Source organism: Nyctibius grandis, chromosome 21 (assembly GCF_013368605.1).
Source record: "Nyctibius grandis isolate bNycGra1 chromosome 21, bNycGra1.pri, whole genome shotgun sequence".
In the NCBI taxonomy this organism is placed as follows: domain Eukaryota; kingdom Metazoa; phylum Chordata; class Aves; order Nyctibiiformes; family Nyctibiidae; genus Nyctibius; species Nyctibius grandis.
Genome location: NC_090678.1, coordinates 4,076,275 through 4,090,999, shown reverse-complemented (window position 1 = coordinate 4,090,999; position 14,725 = coordinate 4,076,275). Strand labels below are relative to the sequence as shown.

The 14,725-nt window shown below is 46.9% G+C and overlaps 1 protein-coding gene across 2 annotated transcripts; it reads left to right on the top strand.

Moving 5' to 3' along the window:
- The first annotated feature begins 2,620 nt into the window (after positions 1 to 2,620).
- On the top strand, positions 2,621 to 13,385 carry NPL (N-acetylneuraminate pyruvate lyase). Of its 2 annotated transcripts, XM_068416843.1 has the most exons (12): positions 2,621 to 2,635; positions 3,132 to 3,200; positions 4,815 to 4,888; positions 6,030 to 6,117; positions 7,266 to 7,323; positions 7,408 to 7,483; positions 8,480 to 8,572; positions 9,389 to 9,537; positions 9,713 to 9,759; positions 10,383 to 10,467; positions 11,327 to 11,366; positions 12,726 to 13,385. In XM_068416843.1, exons 2-12 carry the CDS (start codon positions 3,136 to 3,138, stop codon positions 12,875 to 12,877), a joined length of 927 nt encoding a protein of 308 aa, XP_068272944.1. In that variant the 5' UTR covers positions 2,621 to 2,635; positions 3,132 to 3,135; the 3' UTR covers positions 12,878 to 13,385. The 2 variants fall into 2 exon arrangements, with proteins under 2 accessions (XP_068272944.1, XP_068272945.1); XM_068416844.1 differs by lacking the exons at positions 11,327 to 11,366; positions 12,726 to 13,385 and adding an exon at positions 10,952 to 11,103.
- The last annotated feature ends 1,340 nt before the right edge of the window (positions 13,386 to 14,725 follow it).

Here is a 14,725-nt window from a genome sequence, read left to right as displayed (position 1 = left end):
CTATGCATCTCGGCGCTTTTGGTTTATGGCATAGGTTTTCTATTCATATATTAGATGGTTATATGTTATTGGTTTGAGTTTCTCTTATCCAAACAGTGATGCTTTGTAAAAGAACTGCAAATGAGCAGCACTGAGTAATGGGAGGTCCTCACCATAGCAGACATCCATCAGGAACAGTGATTATCTGCAGAGCTTGCAGCTAGATACCCACAGCAAGGAACAGAAGAGCTACATACGACCTCTACAAAGGGGGACTAAGGCACAGAGATCAATGGCTGGCTCCTTCCTTCAGTGCCATAACTTTTAAATTTGATGCTCCGTACAGATTTGAGACCCTCAGGGTGAAATGTGCACGTTTGTCACTTAAAAGAAATGCAGAGATGTAGGATGAGTTGGTACAATGCTGAATTGTTTTGGCGTATGGGATTTTGTTTTATGACAGTGATAATATTTTGATGCTTACCTTTGAATTACTGAGCTGTAGTTTTAGGTTTTAACTCCAGTTGCACCTTTGTTTTTGTTGAGGAACAGAGAAAAGATGAAATGTAATTAATTTGTTTGGAAAAAAAATAATATTTTGATCAGAGATGCTCTTTACTGCAGTTCCCAGCCCTTCAGAAGCTTTTGCCATGCCCTCTGGTGCTTGTTGCCTTTAGGACAAGGCAGTGTGGGTTTGCTCCCTCACCACGGTGAGCCTTTCGAAATCCTTCTTGTTTAATGGCACTGAAGTGCAGAAAATCTGGTTTTCTTACTATTGCATGGTGCCGTGGACATGTCTCTAGCAGACAGCTCCAGGAGGGCACTCGGATGCTGCTGATCACAGTAGGAGCATGAACATCTCTCATGCAGCTCTGGAGCATGTGGGTGGGCAGCCTAAGGGGAGCTGATCTTGTCTGAGTTCCTTCAGCTGCAAACACGCTTTGAGTTTGCAGCCAGGCTTATTTTCAGCCATCAACAAAAAGATATCCCCTTTTTTTTTTTTTTTTAAACAGTGACTTGTGCCTGGGCAGAAATCCCTGCTGAAATTCGTGGAGCTGTTAACCACACGCTCCCAGATCTCCCACCCTCATGCTCTGTGGTCTCGGTGTGAGCAATTGGGAAGAAAACTCATCTACACGAAGCAGATAAGCAGGTACTTCTTTATTGCAGCACTGGGGACACAGAATCACAGAATCAACCAGGTTGGAAGAGCCCTCTGGGATCATCGAGTCCAACCATTGCCCTGATACCACCATGGCAACTAGACCATGGCACTAAGTGCCATGTCCAGTCTTGTCTTAAACACCTCCAGAGATGGTGACTCCACCACCTCCCTGGGCAGCCCCTTCCAATGTCTAATGACCCTTGCTGAAAAGAAATTCTTCCTAATGTCCAACCTGAACCTCCTCTGGCGAAGCTTGAGGCTGTGTCCTCTTGTCCTATCGCTAGTTGCCCGGGAGAAGAGGCCGACTCCCACTTCACTCCAACCTCCCTTCAGGTAGTTGTAGACTGCACTAAGGTCACCTCTGAGCCTCCTCTTCTCCAGGCTAAACACCCCCAGCTCCCTCAGCCGTTCCTCGTAGGTCAGACCCTCCAGCCCCTTCACCAGCTTGGTCGCCCTCCTCTGGACTCGCTCCAACACCTCAACATCTTTCTTGAAGTGCGGGGCCCAGAACTGGACACAGGATTCAAGGGGCGGCCTCACCAGTGCCGAGTACAGAGACACGGGGGATAGCTCCTCCATATGTGTCCAACCAGACATTAAAATCCATCAGTTCTTATACAGTGATTTACATAAAAATGCATAGTATGCTTGCTCTTAAATTTAACCTTTACAACGATTGGTTCCATTAATTATAACCTCATCAATTCTAAAACAATCGTTGGTTAGTTCTACTCTACTGATTGGAAACTATCCCTGATATTCAAATCAGGATGGGAAGGGTAAGGGGGTTTCCAAGCAGCGTAACTGGTGTCCGTGACTGTCTCCTTAATTTCTTAAACAAAACATAGAAAACTCCAGCATTTCCCTGGTGAGATTTCTCTGGTTACCTATTCCAAACCTTACAGTTGCCTGTTTTAAACATAACAGTGCCCATGGTTACCTGTGTGCTTGTGGTTACCTATGTCAAACCTAGCAGTGCCTGTAGTTACCTATTTCACATCTGACTCTTCTATACAATCAAATCTTGATTATTTTATCAGAGCATTTGCAACGTTTGCTGCGATAGGTACCGTTCCTCCAGCAAAGCGTGCGGTGGAGCCCGGCGACTCCCCAGCTGTGCAGCCAGCTTGCCCTGTGCTTTCATTATTTGGGTTTAAGTTTGCGAATGGTGATTAATAACCCAGAGAAGCCTTCGCTGTTAAACGTGGCTCGTGGGTGATGGGAGGCCGCGGGCATGGCGGCTGGTGGACCGGGCCATGGAAGCCCGCAGCGGCGGGGCGGTGCGGAGCTGCTGCCCGGGGCGGGCTGCCGGGGGCTGCCGGCGGCCGCCTGCCCGCCCAGCGCTCCGCGGCACGGCGGCGTGTCACCGCGCTGCGGGGAGCGCAGCCGGGCCGGAGGGGCCGCCCATAGCCGGGCCGGGCCGGGGGCGGAGCGGGGCGGGCGGCGGGGCCGGGCCGGAGGCGCTGGGAAGCCGGGCCGGCCGCGGGCGAGGTGAGGGAGGGCAGCGGCTGAGGGGAAGCGGGGGGCGGCCTCAGCCGCGGGGCCGGGGCCGGGGCGGCCGGTCGGGTGGGCCCTGGGCTGGGCCGGGCGCTGCCCGCGGGCCTGGCGGGTCGGTGTGGGCGGCGGGGGGGTCAGCGTGAGGCTGCCTTTCTCGGGGAAAGGGTTTTGAGCCCGGTTCTCTGAAAAACTCTTCTCCCTGCCAGGCTGGCGGGCGTTAGCGGGTGTGTGTGCCTGGAAAAGGAAGGGTGACAGGAGGTGTCTGCGAAATGTAACTGCACCTGGTGGTCCCCAGTCCTGTCCTGGGGGTGCTGGCTGCAATAATTCGTTCGTTCAGCAGCGACAACAAAAAGACAATTCTCTCCAACGAAAAGGAACGCGCTTGCAAAGTCCACTTCTTCTGAACTTTGCCTGTTTTGCTCTTAGCAGAAGTTAGTTGAAACTCCGCTTAAAGATGGGAATCAGGTTTATCTCTTTCTTTTCCAAACAGCTTAATGACACCCGGAAAGAAGTTACAGGGTCTTGTAGCTGCTACAATCACTCCGATGACTCCTGATGGGTGAGTGTGACCCTGTATCACAAGCTGGCATGTTGTCAGAGTTGCATTGCTTACTGTTACCTTAAAATCCTGTCTCCTTTCTTACTTAGAACTAATCTGTCTGGGATTTGTTTTTAAATCAGATCTCTGATGGGATGGGGAAACTACTAGGTTGGTCCCAGTTGGAAGTGGGTTCCCTTTACCTCTGCATCTTCCTGTTGCCCAGCAAGTGCTGTAGGTCTGGGTTTGGAGAGTTTGGATCAGTCTGCCATCCTTTTTTCATTGCTTTTATAGGTGCAAATTAAATCATAGTAAGGTTGTATGCATAGAGTATTGCAGTATTTTCCATTTGTTAGGGCAAAGCATAGTCCGAGTTAAAAAGAGCTCTTGAGAGCTAGAAAATAATTGTCAAAATCTGATGTCCTTTCAGGCTTCCCTGTACCGTAGCTAACTCCTCCATGCATTCATGTGTATATATGTGTGCATGGAATTACTCTAAACCAGAAGAAAATATTGCAAGGACTGCACAGTCCTGAAAATAACATCAAATCGGAAGTTGAAATTTGGCCTTCCTCAAAGCACGGATGGTAAACAGATGTCCTCCCTACTGCATCTTGATGTTGCAAGATGGAGTTGTTTGGAGTCAGCAAAGGACCCTGAGCTTCTCTGGTGGGGGTTGTGTCAAGATCTGTACGTGTTTCTGAGGGAGACGGTGGAGATTTGCTAGTACAGTCCTCTGATCCTTTCCTTCTGAAAAGTGCTATAAGGCATGGTGTCATCTCAGGGAACTTGTTTGCATTGCAGTCACTGCTTCGTTTCTTGCTTTAAAGGAAACTTATTTCCAATGTCGTTTTTTATTACTACTCACATTTATTTGGAGAGTGATCTGGGCCCACTGCCTGGCATGCCTGGTCCTTGTAAGATACGTTCTGTGAAAGTAGCTATGAAATTTTGGGTGATGTGTGAACCCAGTCAAGGTCCCAGGATTGACTTCCAGATGATAGGGTTGGTCTGTATGTTTGACAAATGAAAACAACAGTGAAATATTATACACTGATAAACAAAACAAGTTTGTCCTGCAGAGAAGATAAACCTAGAATTCAATTTCCCCTGTTTGTCAGGGAAATCCGTTGCTTTCCTCATCCTTTAATGAGAGAGAGAGGTCAAAGTCACATCCAGCAGATGCCATTTCACGGTCTGTGTCCAGCAGTTACAAGTATAGTTTAACTGTTTGCCAGCACTTGCACCAATATCTTTGTGCGCTCAAGAGGGCTCCTGTTTCCCTCAACAATCAAGAAGGTTTGAGTGCCTCTTGTTCTCTCATCTCTCCCCAAAAAAGTCCTTTGCTGTGATGAGCTTGCAGTAATTACTAGTTGAGATAAAAGGTTGGAAGAGGGAGCTACTTGTCAGGAGGAAGAGAAACTGGAAAAAAGAATTCAGAACTGAACTGTTACCTGAAATGTTAAACACATGCTGAAGGTATCATACCTTGGGGTAATTTGTGTGTGTACAAATGCAAGGCTTCAAAAATACATGTCTTTTTCTGTTTTCTTAATGTCTTAGTTTAAGATAACTGTGGGTGGAGACTTACAGTTGCTGAGGCTCCTAAGGTTGCTGTGGCTCCTTTCATTTCAGACAAATTAACCTTTCAGTGATTCGTCAATATGTGGATTATCTGGTAAGCGAGCAGAACGTGAAGAACGTTTTTGGTAAGTGTTTTTTTTGACAGAAACTGTGTTATACCCCTTTTGCCCGGATGGCAACCCTATGATATCTTGCCTGGTAAGAGCTGTAGCAGGAGGGACTGTAGATGTGGGATCATCCTAGACATTTCTCTTTACCAGTGGAGAGAGTATAAGTGGTGCTTAGGGCATGTGCTTTTGCCTACACCCCGTTTCTGTGTGGAGTAAAATAAGTGTTGCCTTCATAGAGTGACATTCCCAGAGATGAATGGCTAATACTGTCTTGGCAGAGAAAGCTCAACTGAATGATTCTTCTCTTTGCCTGGGCAAAATACAATCATCTGATTCAAAAACATCAGCTCAGGAGTCCAGGAAATTCAGTGGGCTCATCAAAGCCAAATGGGCTTCTTAGGAGACCTGTGGTGCACTGGGTGGTAATGAGGTGGTCGCTGCTTCTGTTCTGCTTGTCTCGGGGACTGCTGCGGGGGGCAGCAGGGATGGCTGAGTAGAGAATACAGCATCTGCTAAACCACTTTTGTTCACAGCCTGTTGTGGTTAAGTAAGCTGAAGTCAGTGATAAGATTTTGGTTCAAAACTTATGTGGCAGGAGTGCCGAGGTGAGAAGCAGAGCGTGGCAGTGACTTCAGCTATCCCAGCTTAATCTGTTGTTTGTGACTGAACCTACTGACATCTCATTGTTTTCCAGGGGTGCTTTAGTCTAGGTAGGACACATGGTTCCACTCACGACAGAGTCACCAAATTTCAGGTCGGGCTGTTTCCTTGGGGTGGAGGACAGGCACTCGCTCTGCCTGGCCAGCTGGGCATCCCTTTGTGCACTTGTCATACCCTGACTCACTGCTGGGAGAAGGAGGTAGTGTCTGCTGAGGAGGAGGGGCTGGGGGGCAGTTTCCCAGTACCAGCAGCTGATTCTGCCTCCTCCCTCCCACCACTGCTGATCCTGAAACACCCAGGGTTCTGGCACAAGCATTTTAACAATGATGGCACTGCAATCCCCATGCAGATGCTGGTGTGGACCATTGCTATCTTAAAATGAGTTGGCGGAAAAATACTTCTGTTTAATATAATCAAAAATGTCAGTTCTTGTCTTCAGTAAAACCAATGCATGTAGGCCAGGCCTCAGCAAGTGTGTTGTGTTGTGTTGAAACAGTGAATGGCACAACAGGAGAAGGACTGTCCCTTAACACCCAGGAGAGGAAGCAGTTGGCGGAAGAATGGGTGTGCCAAGGAAAAGACAAGTGAGTAGCTGAGAGGGAACCAGGGATTACAGATCTCGTGTTATGATATAGACATGCCTGACTGATTACAAAGCCACATCTGCTGATGGCTTCTTTTTTTGGCTTTTTTTTGAGTATTTTGTTGTTGGGCTTTGTTCCCCAGCTCCTTTTTCATAGAAGTCTGCATTTTTGTCACTGCCAGTTAGCTGGTGTCCCTTCCCACTGCTTAGAGAGCTCGTAAGAGTCCTTATCTTTGGTACACTGAGGTGTAGGGGGACAAAAAAGAGCTCTGGGGAAGAAAAGGGCTGTCCCCTTTGCTTATTCTTGAGATGAAAGGAAAGAGCAATCTGCCTGTTTATGCCCTGTGGGCATTTCTGAACCTTTAAATATGTTAAATGATTTGGTATGGGGGAAGCTGAAATGTGAAGTGTTTTGGTGCTTCCCTAAAGGTGCCAAGTCAGTGGCAGAAGAAGGAATTCTACCTGGATCTGCAGCTGTGTATCCAATTGCAGCTCCATTCTCCATCTCTTGTACCTGTCATAGTCTGGTGTCACTCACCACTGCCGCCGCCTTAGTTGCTCTGTCAGAGGATATGGAGAGGAGGTGGTGCTTTGGGTGAGAAGGATAGTGAGCAGAAGTAAACTGGTGTGGAGGCTCCCAGTCTGTGTGGATATAAAGGAGAAACACAGAAATGGGACCGATGGACTGGAACCTGGGAGATTCCCTCGGCAGGAGCAGAGAAGCGGTCAGAGATGCTGCTGTGAGGTTGGACTCTTCTGGTAGTTCTGCAGAGAAATGGGTTTAGAAAGCAAAGATATTCTTTAATATCCTTTCCTTTTCCCAGCTTCCCCTTAAATCCTTAATGTCTTAATTTTAACTTCCTAATAAAATGCTGAGATTTGTCCCTCCTGATAGCGAGGAGTCACGCGTGATTCATATTTGCAAACGTGTTTTCTTTTTTCCACACCCAGCTGCTCGCCACTGTCAAGCATTTTCCCTGTGTGTCTGCTCGTCAGGTCAACACAAGTTCAAATCCCTTTTAGGTCTGATCTAGCCCAGTGAAGGTCTTGTGCTGTGGCTCCCTGGTCTGAAGTGATTCATTTTAGCAGACTGATGGTTTTCACCATCACTGAAACGTCCCCAAACCTTCTGAATTTGTTCTTGTGCAGATTGGATCATGTGATCATTCATGTGGGAGCACTAAGTCTGCCAGAGTCCCAAGAGCTGGTGTGTATATTTCCTTTTCACTATGTGTGTAGTACATACAAATCAGAATGTACCTTCAGGTACTTTCCATTCTCTCGTTTATAGGCAAGACACGCAGCAGCCGTAGGTGCCAGTGCTATTGCTGTAATAGCCCCCTTCTTCTTCAAACCCACAAATAAAGGTGAGTAGATGTGATTACCAGACCTGCTGAGGGCCTTTTGTATTGCCCTCCAAACCTTTATCGTGGATAAAGGATTAATGCCATCTTCTTTCTTTATATTATTCTGCTGATAATATTCGCACGCCTGTCATGTCTGGTGTCATGCAAAAGCAAAACCTGGAAGAAGCATTTTTTAAAGATGGGAGATATCATAAGTCTCCCAATAAGAAGTGGAAAGGATGTCTTTTGGGATGTATTTTGTTAGCCTCTTGTAAAAAGAAGAGTTGCTTATGGAAAGAGTAGTTAACTAGTCTGTATTCTGAATAGATAGTATGGAGTTCACACTTCATCTGGGCCCCACTAGGAAGCAGTTGGTTCCATGCTGACCCTTGCTGGACACTGACCAAGTTGCTAAACTGCTGATACAGAGGCATGCCTCTTGTTACTGAGGTGATCAGATTTGGTTCTGTGCACCTAAGGTTACTTACAAAGTGAGTGTTTTGCTTTAAATATAATGAACATAATATAAAAGAACCACATGAAGCTTTGTAACAGAAACCTTAAAAGTTGTCTGAATGAATTATGAATGGAAATATTCATCAGAAAGCACCAGAAGAAAGCAGAGTGGATTGCCAGAATGGCTGGTATTGACAGCCACGGACGCAATCAGCGGCAATCAAACTGGTAAGTGCGGAGGAACGGCACAAAGATCAGCAGAAAACCTTTGCTGATAGGAGCAGGATGGCAGCAAGCTTTCAGCGCGCTGCTCTTCCTGCTATGCCAACGTGAAGGCTGCCTAAGATTTATGAGGGTTGCAGTGAATGAGATTCTCAGGAAGAATCTCAACCATAATACCTCTTTGATTCCTAAAATGGTATAAAAGAATTGTCTGAAAACCTGTTCACCATTGAGCAGTACCCCAGGGAGGTGAACGTGAACTTGTGCTGTGAATCTGAGCTGCCTTTCACTATGGATAGTTTCCTTCTCTGATGGGGGTACTTGGTTGTTTCCTTCCAGATGAGCTGGTCGCTTTCTTACAGAAGGTCGCATCTGAAGCCCCTGCGACTCCATTTTATTACTATCACATTCCTCATCTGACGGGCGTGAAGAGTAAGTACTGCGTAGTCAGCTCTTGCCCAGCCCGTAGGCTCATAGCAACCTGAGTAATCCCCGTGGCTGGTGGGATTAGTCTGCCAGCCTGAACCAGGTATGTGGCCTCTGCTCCCGTCACGTGCAAGCTGTAGGGGAAAGGATCCTTTCTGAAAATCCAGGGTGAATCCAAGACTGAAAAATACACTGAATTCCTTTTCATTGGAAAAAAGTCACGGCTTATGAGTCCTGAACAACCGGGATGGAGGAGGTGATGCTGACTGTGGCTTTGCAATTAGTGGGGACTGGGATAGGTAATTGCCTTGGACAACCATGGTAGACTCCTGATTTCTTGCAAGATAGTTACCACCGTCTCTCTCTGGGTGTACGCTGACTGCGTAGTCATATTTGCTAGTAAATTACACGTGAAACCACAGCGCTTCTCAAGTCTTATTTTTTAGCAGAGGAATGAGGAATAGAATACAGATCTTTGCTTACTTGCTCTAGACAGCAGGTTATGTGGTGTGTCTGGATGTATGAATTTATATTTATTCTTAAATGTGTTGTTGCCAGTTCATTCCTAAACTTTCACTTATCCAGGGTTTATCCCTTCTGATCTGGCAAAAGGAATGCTTCAAAGATGTCTTTTGTATGACTCCGGGAAATAATCACACTGAAGTTGTCTTATTTGGTTGTTTTAGAGTTCTGTAGTTTACTAGGCTTAGGCCCAAAGTGAACAACTTGTGAAATAGGAAGTCTCCCTCTTGGGGACAAGGCAGGGAAATCTCCCAGAATGGGGGTGTGTTTCTTCACATGAGAGATTGCTGTTCTGCCCAGTTCGTGTTGAAGAGATGCTGGATGGAATAAAAGAGCGGATCCCCACCTTCCAGGGCGTGAAGTTCAGCGACACGGACCTCTTGGACTTCGCGCAGTGTATAAACAAGAATGGGAGAGAACAGTTTGCATTTCTTTATGGGGTAGATGAGGTAAGAAGCTCCTCTTCAAAGTTATTTCTTCTATGGCATTCTCTTGCTTCGGCCTTGAGGAAAAAAGTAACCCTGGACATTCAGTTCCAGGGTAGTCCCTCCCACCACCCCTTTTGTTTCTTTACTTTTTTATGTGAAGTAAAAATGTGTTTTTTCTCCCCCCACCCCAAACTAGCAACTGTTGAGTGCACTGGCCATAGGGGCAGACGGAGCAGTTGGAAGGTCAGTATGGCTTGGCCTCCTTCCCCTCGACACGCACACCTGATCGTTGTATCTTCCACTATCTGCACAGTATTTCTGTAATCCTCACGGCAACTTTTGGAAGTAGGGAATCAGTTTTATCTTCGTTATATGGGCAGGGAAGCAAAACCCAAAGAGGTTAAAATCGTTTACCTTCATTCATATGAGAAGTCTGTGAGGAAAAGGGCCCTGCTGAGTTTTATTTCTGCTTTGTCTTCTGCCCGTCATACCAGGCTGCTTAGATGAATTACTGTGTGATATCTGTATTCCTGAGCAGATGATCCATTAAGTGAACCAGCAACTGGAAAATTAAGTGATTGACTTCCTGTGTTGTCTAATTGTTTCTTTTTATGTTTAATGTTGAAAAGCAGTTCCATTTGGAAAGAACTGGCGAGAGAAATCTGCTCTGTTCCATAGGGCTTGGCATACCTCAGCTGCTTGACAGTACAAACCACACGTAGATTGCATGAATCTCTGTCATAATAACGGCATTCTTATAATGTCAGCAGCAAAAGCTTGTGGCTACTTGTTTTGTTTCAGTGGTTCTAAGCTCCCCCTTTGCATTTACTGGTTCTGTTTTTGGTTTGTTTGGGTTTTTTTGGCAGTACATACAACTATTTGGGCCGAAAAACCAATCTGATGTTGCAAGCCCTTGCAAAGCCCGACCTCGCGTTAGCACGGAAGTACCAGGTACAGCATCTTTACTGTCCCCGTTAGGAGCAGCCGCCGTTCTCCTCTGGCTTTACTGGGGCTGTCTTCCATGTGGTTTTGTCATCCATACTCTGAGGTAGCTTTATTAAAGCAAACTTCTTTCAGCTCCAACCCACCTGCTTGTTATTCATCTCTCCTCACCTTTTTGACCAGTCCTTACTAACTTTTAACCAAGATCTGCCTTACTTACCCTTCAACTCCCTACTCTCATCTTTGCAGAGTGAGCAATGGCCTGGCCTTTTTACTTGAACGAACCCACAGTGGCCAAGCCCCTTGTCTGGGAATATTCTGGTGATACCTCACATGATGTAGGGCAGAAAGCTGTCCCAAAGCAGCTCTGCCTTGACCCCTCTTGGTCTTGGGCAGCTTGAAGATTTGTGAGGAGTTCTGAGCAATCAGTATACAATCTATACCCAGTGTTTTTATGGGGCATTTGAGGCATCCTTCTTTTGCCTTAAAATAGAAGTGACTGCAGAATGAAAGTCTAGAAGACATCTGAAAGCTGATCTGCCTGGGACATCTCTTCACTAGGCAGTGGATATTCAGATATGTAGACCTTTAGAGTCCAATATGAGACTTATCAGTGTTCTCCGAGTGCTTGCAGCGAGGGACAGCTTGAATGTGAGTGATAGAGGGAGTGATGGTTTTCTTATATGCATCCCTCCCTCCCCTATTGCCATTGAATTAATTTAGTATTTCCCATAGACTGGCCAAGTGGCCAAGGGCTTTTCTCAAAGCTGTGCAACAATTGTATACAGTGTAAATATCATAGTAACTCTAGATGCTTTTACATCTTAAGATTTGAAGGAGTGAATAAACTTTTATCTGTCTTTTCTAGTTTCTCACTGGGGAATTTCTCAGCTTTGTCATCAAACTAGGTAAGTCCTACCCTGCCTGTTTTCCTTGTTATATCTAAAAATGCAGACTTGCTGCTCCAGAAACTCTCACGTTGCTCTACCCTCAGAACTTCCTTCCTGAAAGATTTTGCAGTGAGAAAACGTTGCATCTGCTGTTAACCGGAGTTAGTAGCAGCTGGGAGCTCAACAAAGGGAGCTGACCAAGCATCCCTGACAGATTCCACTCTCGCTTCCTTCCTTCTGTGAAATCTCACAGCTTTAAAGCTGTGACTCTGTGATTTACCCTTTTCCTTATCCTGACTCTTTCTGTGGGTTGTTTCTTTTGTCTCCAAAAGCTCATTTCTAGCTTTGTTTTTAGAGAGTGATTTTTCTGAAATGTTGCTGCTGCGGTAGGAAAACGGCTCTGATGCTTGTTGCACTGTAAGAGTAACTCTATTCAAGGCTGTACGAGGCCAAAGCATTTTAAAATTTAATGATCTTTAGAAACAAAACCAAGTTTTAATATAAAAAGTAATTAAAACTGACCAAGTCAGAGTAGTGGAGGGAGACTGAATCAGACATTTCATGGTTTTCACTTAATGAAGGCAACTGCTCACTGTTTTTGCTATACATATGCAAGCCCCAATCAATCTAGCTGAGCTTTAGTGCTTGGTTGTATTTCTTGGGTTAAAAGTCAGAGGAAATAAATACATCATTATTTAGCCTTATAAGTAAAGAAGGAAACACTGAATTTCCAGAGGTACATAAGGAGACTTGAGCTACCAACAGAGAGGCCTTCTGAAGTTTCCCATGTCATTGTCACATGTCAGCAGGATGTTACTGCTCCCAGGGCTTTATTTTATGTGCGTCTGCATTGGGGGATAGCTGTGAGGTGCCACGATTGGGTTGCTGGGATGATGAATTGGCTGGGATAGCTCAGCCTACCAGTGAAGGTAAATTTCAAGTAGCCCTATTTTTGCTGGGTTTACCTATAGAGGACTCACAACATCTTTTTTATTGTCAGGGCTGTGTGGCAATACATTTGTGGCAAGGAGAAAGGAACACGCACACAGCCCTGGTTATCTGTAAAACTGACATTGTAGTTTGTAAAGTGCATGTCTAAGAAAACACTCTGCCTTGGTATCTGTAGGAGGGAAATGATGGTATAATATATAAATGAATGTAATAAGTGGGTGTAATTTTTACTGTAATGTCTTTCCTGTCTGCAAGTATGATCATCTCTTCTTAGTTACACTGTTCTCACTTCTGAGAAGTGCTTCAAGCCTCGTTCATGCCGGATTACACAGGAACTGTGTGCTGCTGCTTTTGCAGACACCTGCATAGAGACTGCTTTGAGCAAAACGAACTCTAAATGGCCTGATTTTGCTTTTGTCCACCCAGGTTTTGGCGTTGCACAGACTAAAGCTGTAATGACTCTTGTTTCCGGCATTCCCATGGGACCTCCGCGGCTTCCGCTTGTTGGCGCCTCCGAGGAGTTCATCGCCAAGGCCAAAGCCAAGCTGGACAGCATTGTGTGGCCTGATGGCGACTGACGTTCACTTCCCTGTCGATCTGGACGTGGAGGCTCCGTTTCTGGGATTCGCTGTCACTTGGTACATTCCCCAAGTGATGGGCTGTGATTTCTTTCAGGGATTGGCAACGTGCCTGAGCCCCTTCCTGGTAGGGCTGGCCTTGTTGGCACACGTGTAGTTGCCTTCTTGTGTAACTTTGCTCCCTTGGAGCATTGCACATGCCAGGACTAGCTGGTATCTTTTAATAAGAAATTTAAAAAGCAAATTTGCCCCGGTTGAAGGTTCCTGACTCCTTTTGTCTAGAAAGGAGGAAGATCTGTCTCTGCCCTCCCTCCAGCTAGATCATGTTTTGTCCTCTCCCTTCAATAAGTATCTCCAGCATTACAGTGTGGTTTTAAACATGGGTATGACACCATCTAGTTGCTCAGATGGGTATTTTACTGTTTGGGACACTATGTACGTAAAATCCAGTTTTTGTCTGATCTCATTGTCTTTGTACACCTTCACTTAATGCCAAATTAAAAAACCCTTTTGCAACAGAAAGCTTTTGGCTCTCTAGTGAGCAGACAGTTCTTTTTCCTTGTGGCAAAAATGAAGCCACAATAGAGCTGTACATTGCAATGCAGAATACTGTCCTACATATTAGAAAACCATCTGCTGTCAGATTGAAAGGTTGTTTTTTGCACCCTGGACTCACCCCTCTCCACCAGCTTGAGCTCTTACTATCTGATAGTACGTGTAGCTGACAAATGTGAGGTCCTGTGCCCTCTGACCGTGCAGTCCTGCATGCAAAAGTGATTGCAGGGGATGTTTGGAAGGAGGGAAGAGAGAGGGGGAAACATGGAGAGGCACGTTGTTAACTTCTTGTAACACCAGCATGGAAAATTCTGCTTGCTGTGTAAGCACTGAACAAGAAATACACAATAATAAAGGCTCCCCCGCGCCTTGAATTTGTGAGACATTTAGGAGAGCTGTTCTTTGGCAGGTAAGGGAAGGTGAGCGCCATGAGCCCGGGGTGCAGTGGGTGTGTGGGGGGGTTCTCTGTGCGCTGTCTGGGTCAGGAGCTGCCTGCGCAGCCCCTCGTCCTCCGAGGACACAGGACCGGCTCACGAAGCCCTTTAAAAATAAACAGAATCACAGAATCACACACAGAATCAACCAGGTTGGATCAACCTGGTCCAACCGCTGCCCCTACACCACCCTGTCAACTAGACCAGGGCACTAAGTGCCATGTCCAGTCTTTTCTTAAACACCTCCAGAGATGGTGACTCCACCACCTCCCTGGGCAGCCCCTTCCAATGGCTAATAACCCTTTCTGTAAAGAAATTCTTCCTGATGTCCAACCTGAACCTCCCCTGGCGAAGCTTGAGGCTGTGTCCTCTTGTCCTATCGCTGGTTGCCCGGGAGAGGAGGCCGACTCCCACTTCACTCCAACCTCCCTTCAGGTAGTTGTAGACTGCACTAAGGTCACCTCTGAGCCTCCTCTTCTCCAGGCTAAACACCCCCAGCTCCCTCAGCCGTTCCTCGTAGGTCAGACCCTCCAGACCCTTCCTCAGCTTGGTCGCCCTCCTCTGGACTCGCTCCAACACTTAACGCTGCCGCGCTAATTGTGCCTCGCTGAGGGTTTCAGGTGGAAGGTGTGTAGGGAAGGGGTGAATTTCCCCAGCAGGCCCCCATCGCTGTGCTCCGGGAAGCCCCTCGGTGCCGCTCGGGCCCCGCTGAGGGGCTGAAGCGGCCGAGCGCAGCCGCGCTGCTCCCGCCATGCGGCTCCGGGCGCCGCTGAGGGCCCTTCGCCCCCCCCCCCCCCCCCGCCATGTCCCGCCGCGGCCGCCGTCGCCGCGCATGCGCGTCCCGCTCCGTGAGGCGCCG

Excerpts from the sequence above, each read along its gene's own strand:
- NPL (XM_068416843.1), top strand. The coding sequence starts at position 3,136 with ATGACACCCGGAAAGAAGTTACAGGGTCTTGTAGCTGCTACAATCACT. Across the intron at positions 6,118-7,265 it reads GTGTGCCAAGGAAAAGACAA|ATTGGATCATGTGATCATTC; the intron begins GTGAGTAGCTGA and ends GTTCTTGTGCAG. Across the intron at positions 7,484-8,479 it reads CTTCAAACCCACAAATAAAG|ATGAGCTGGTCGCTTTCTTA; the intron begins GTGAGTAGATGT and ends GTTTCCTTCCAG.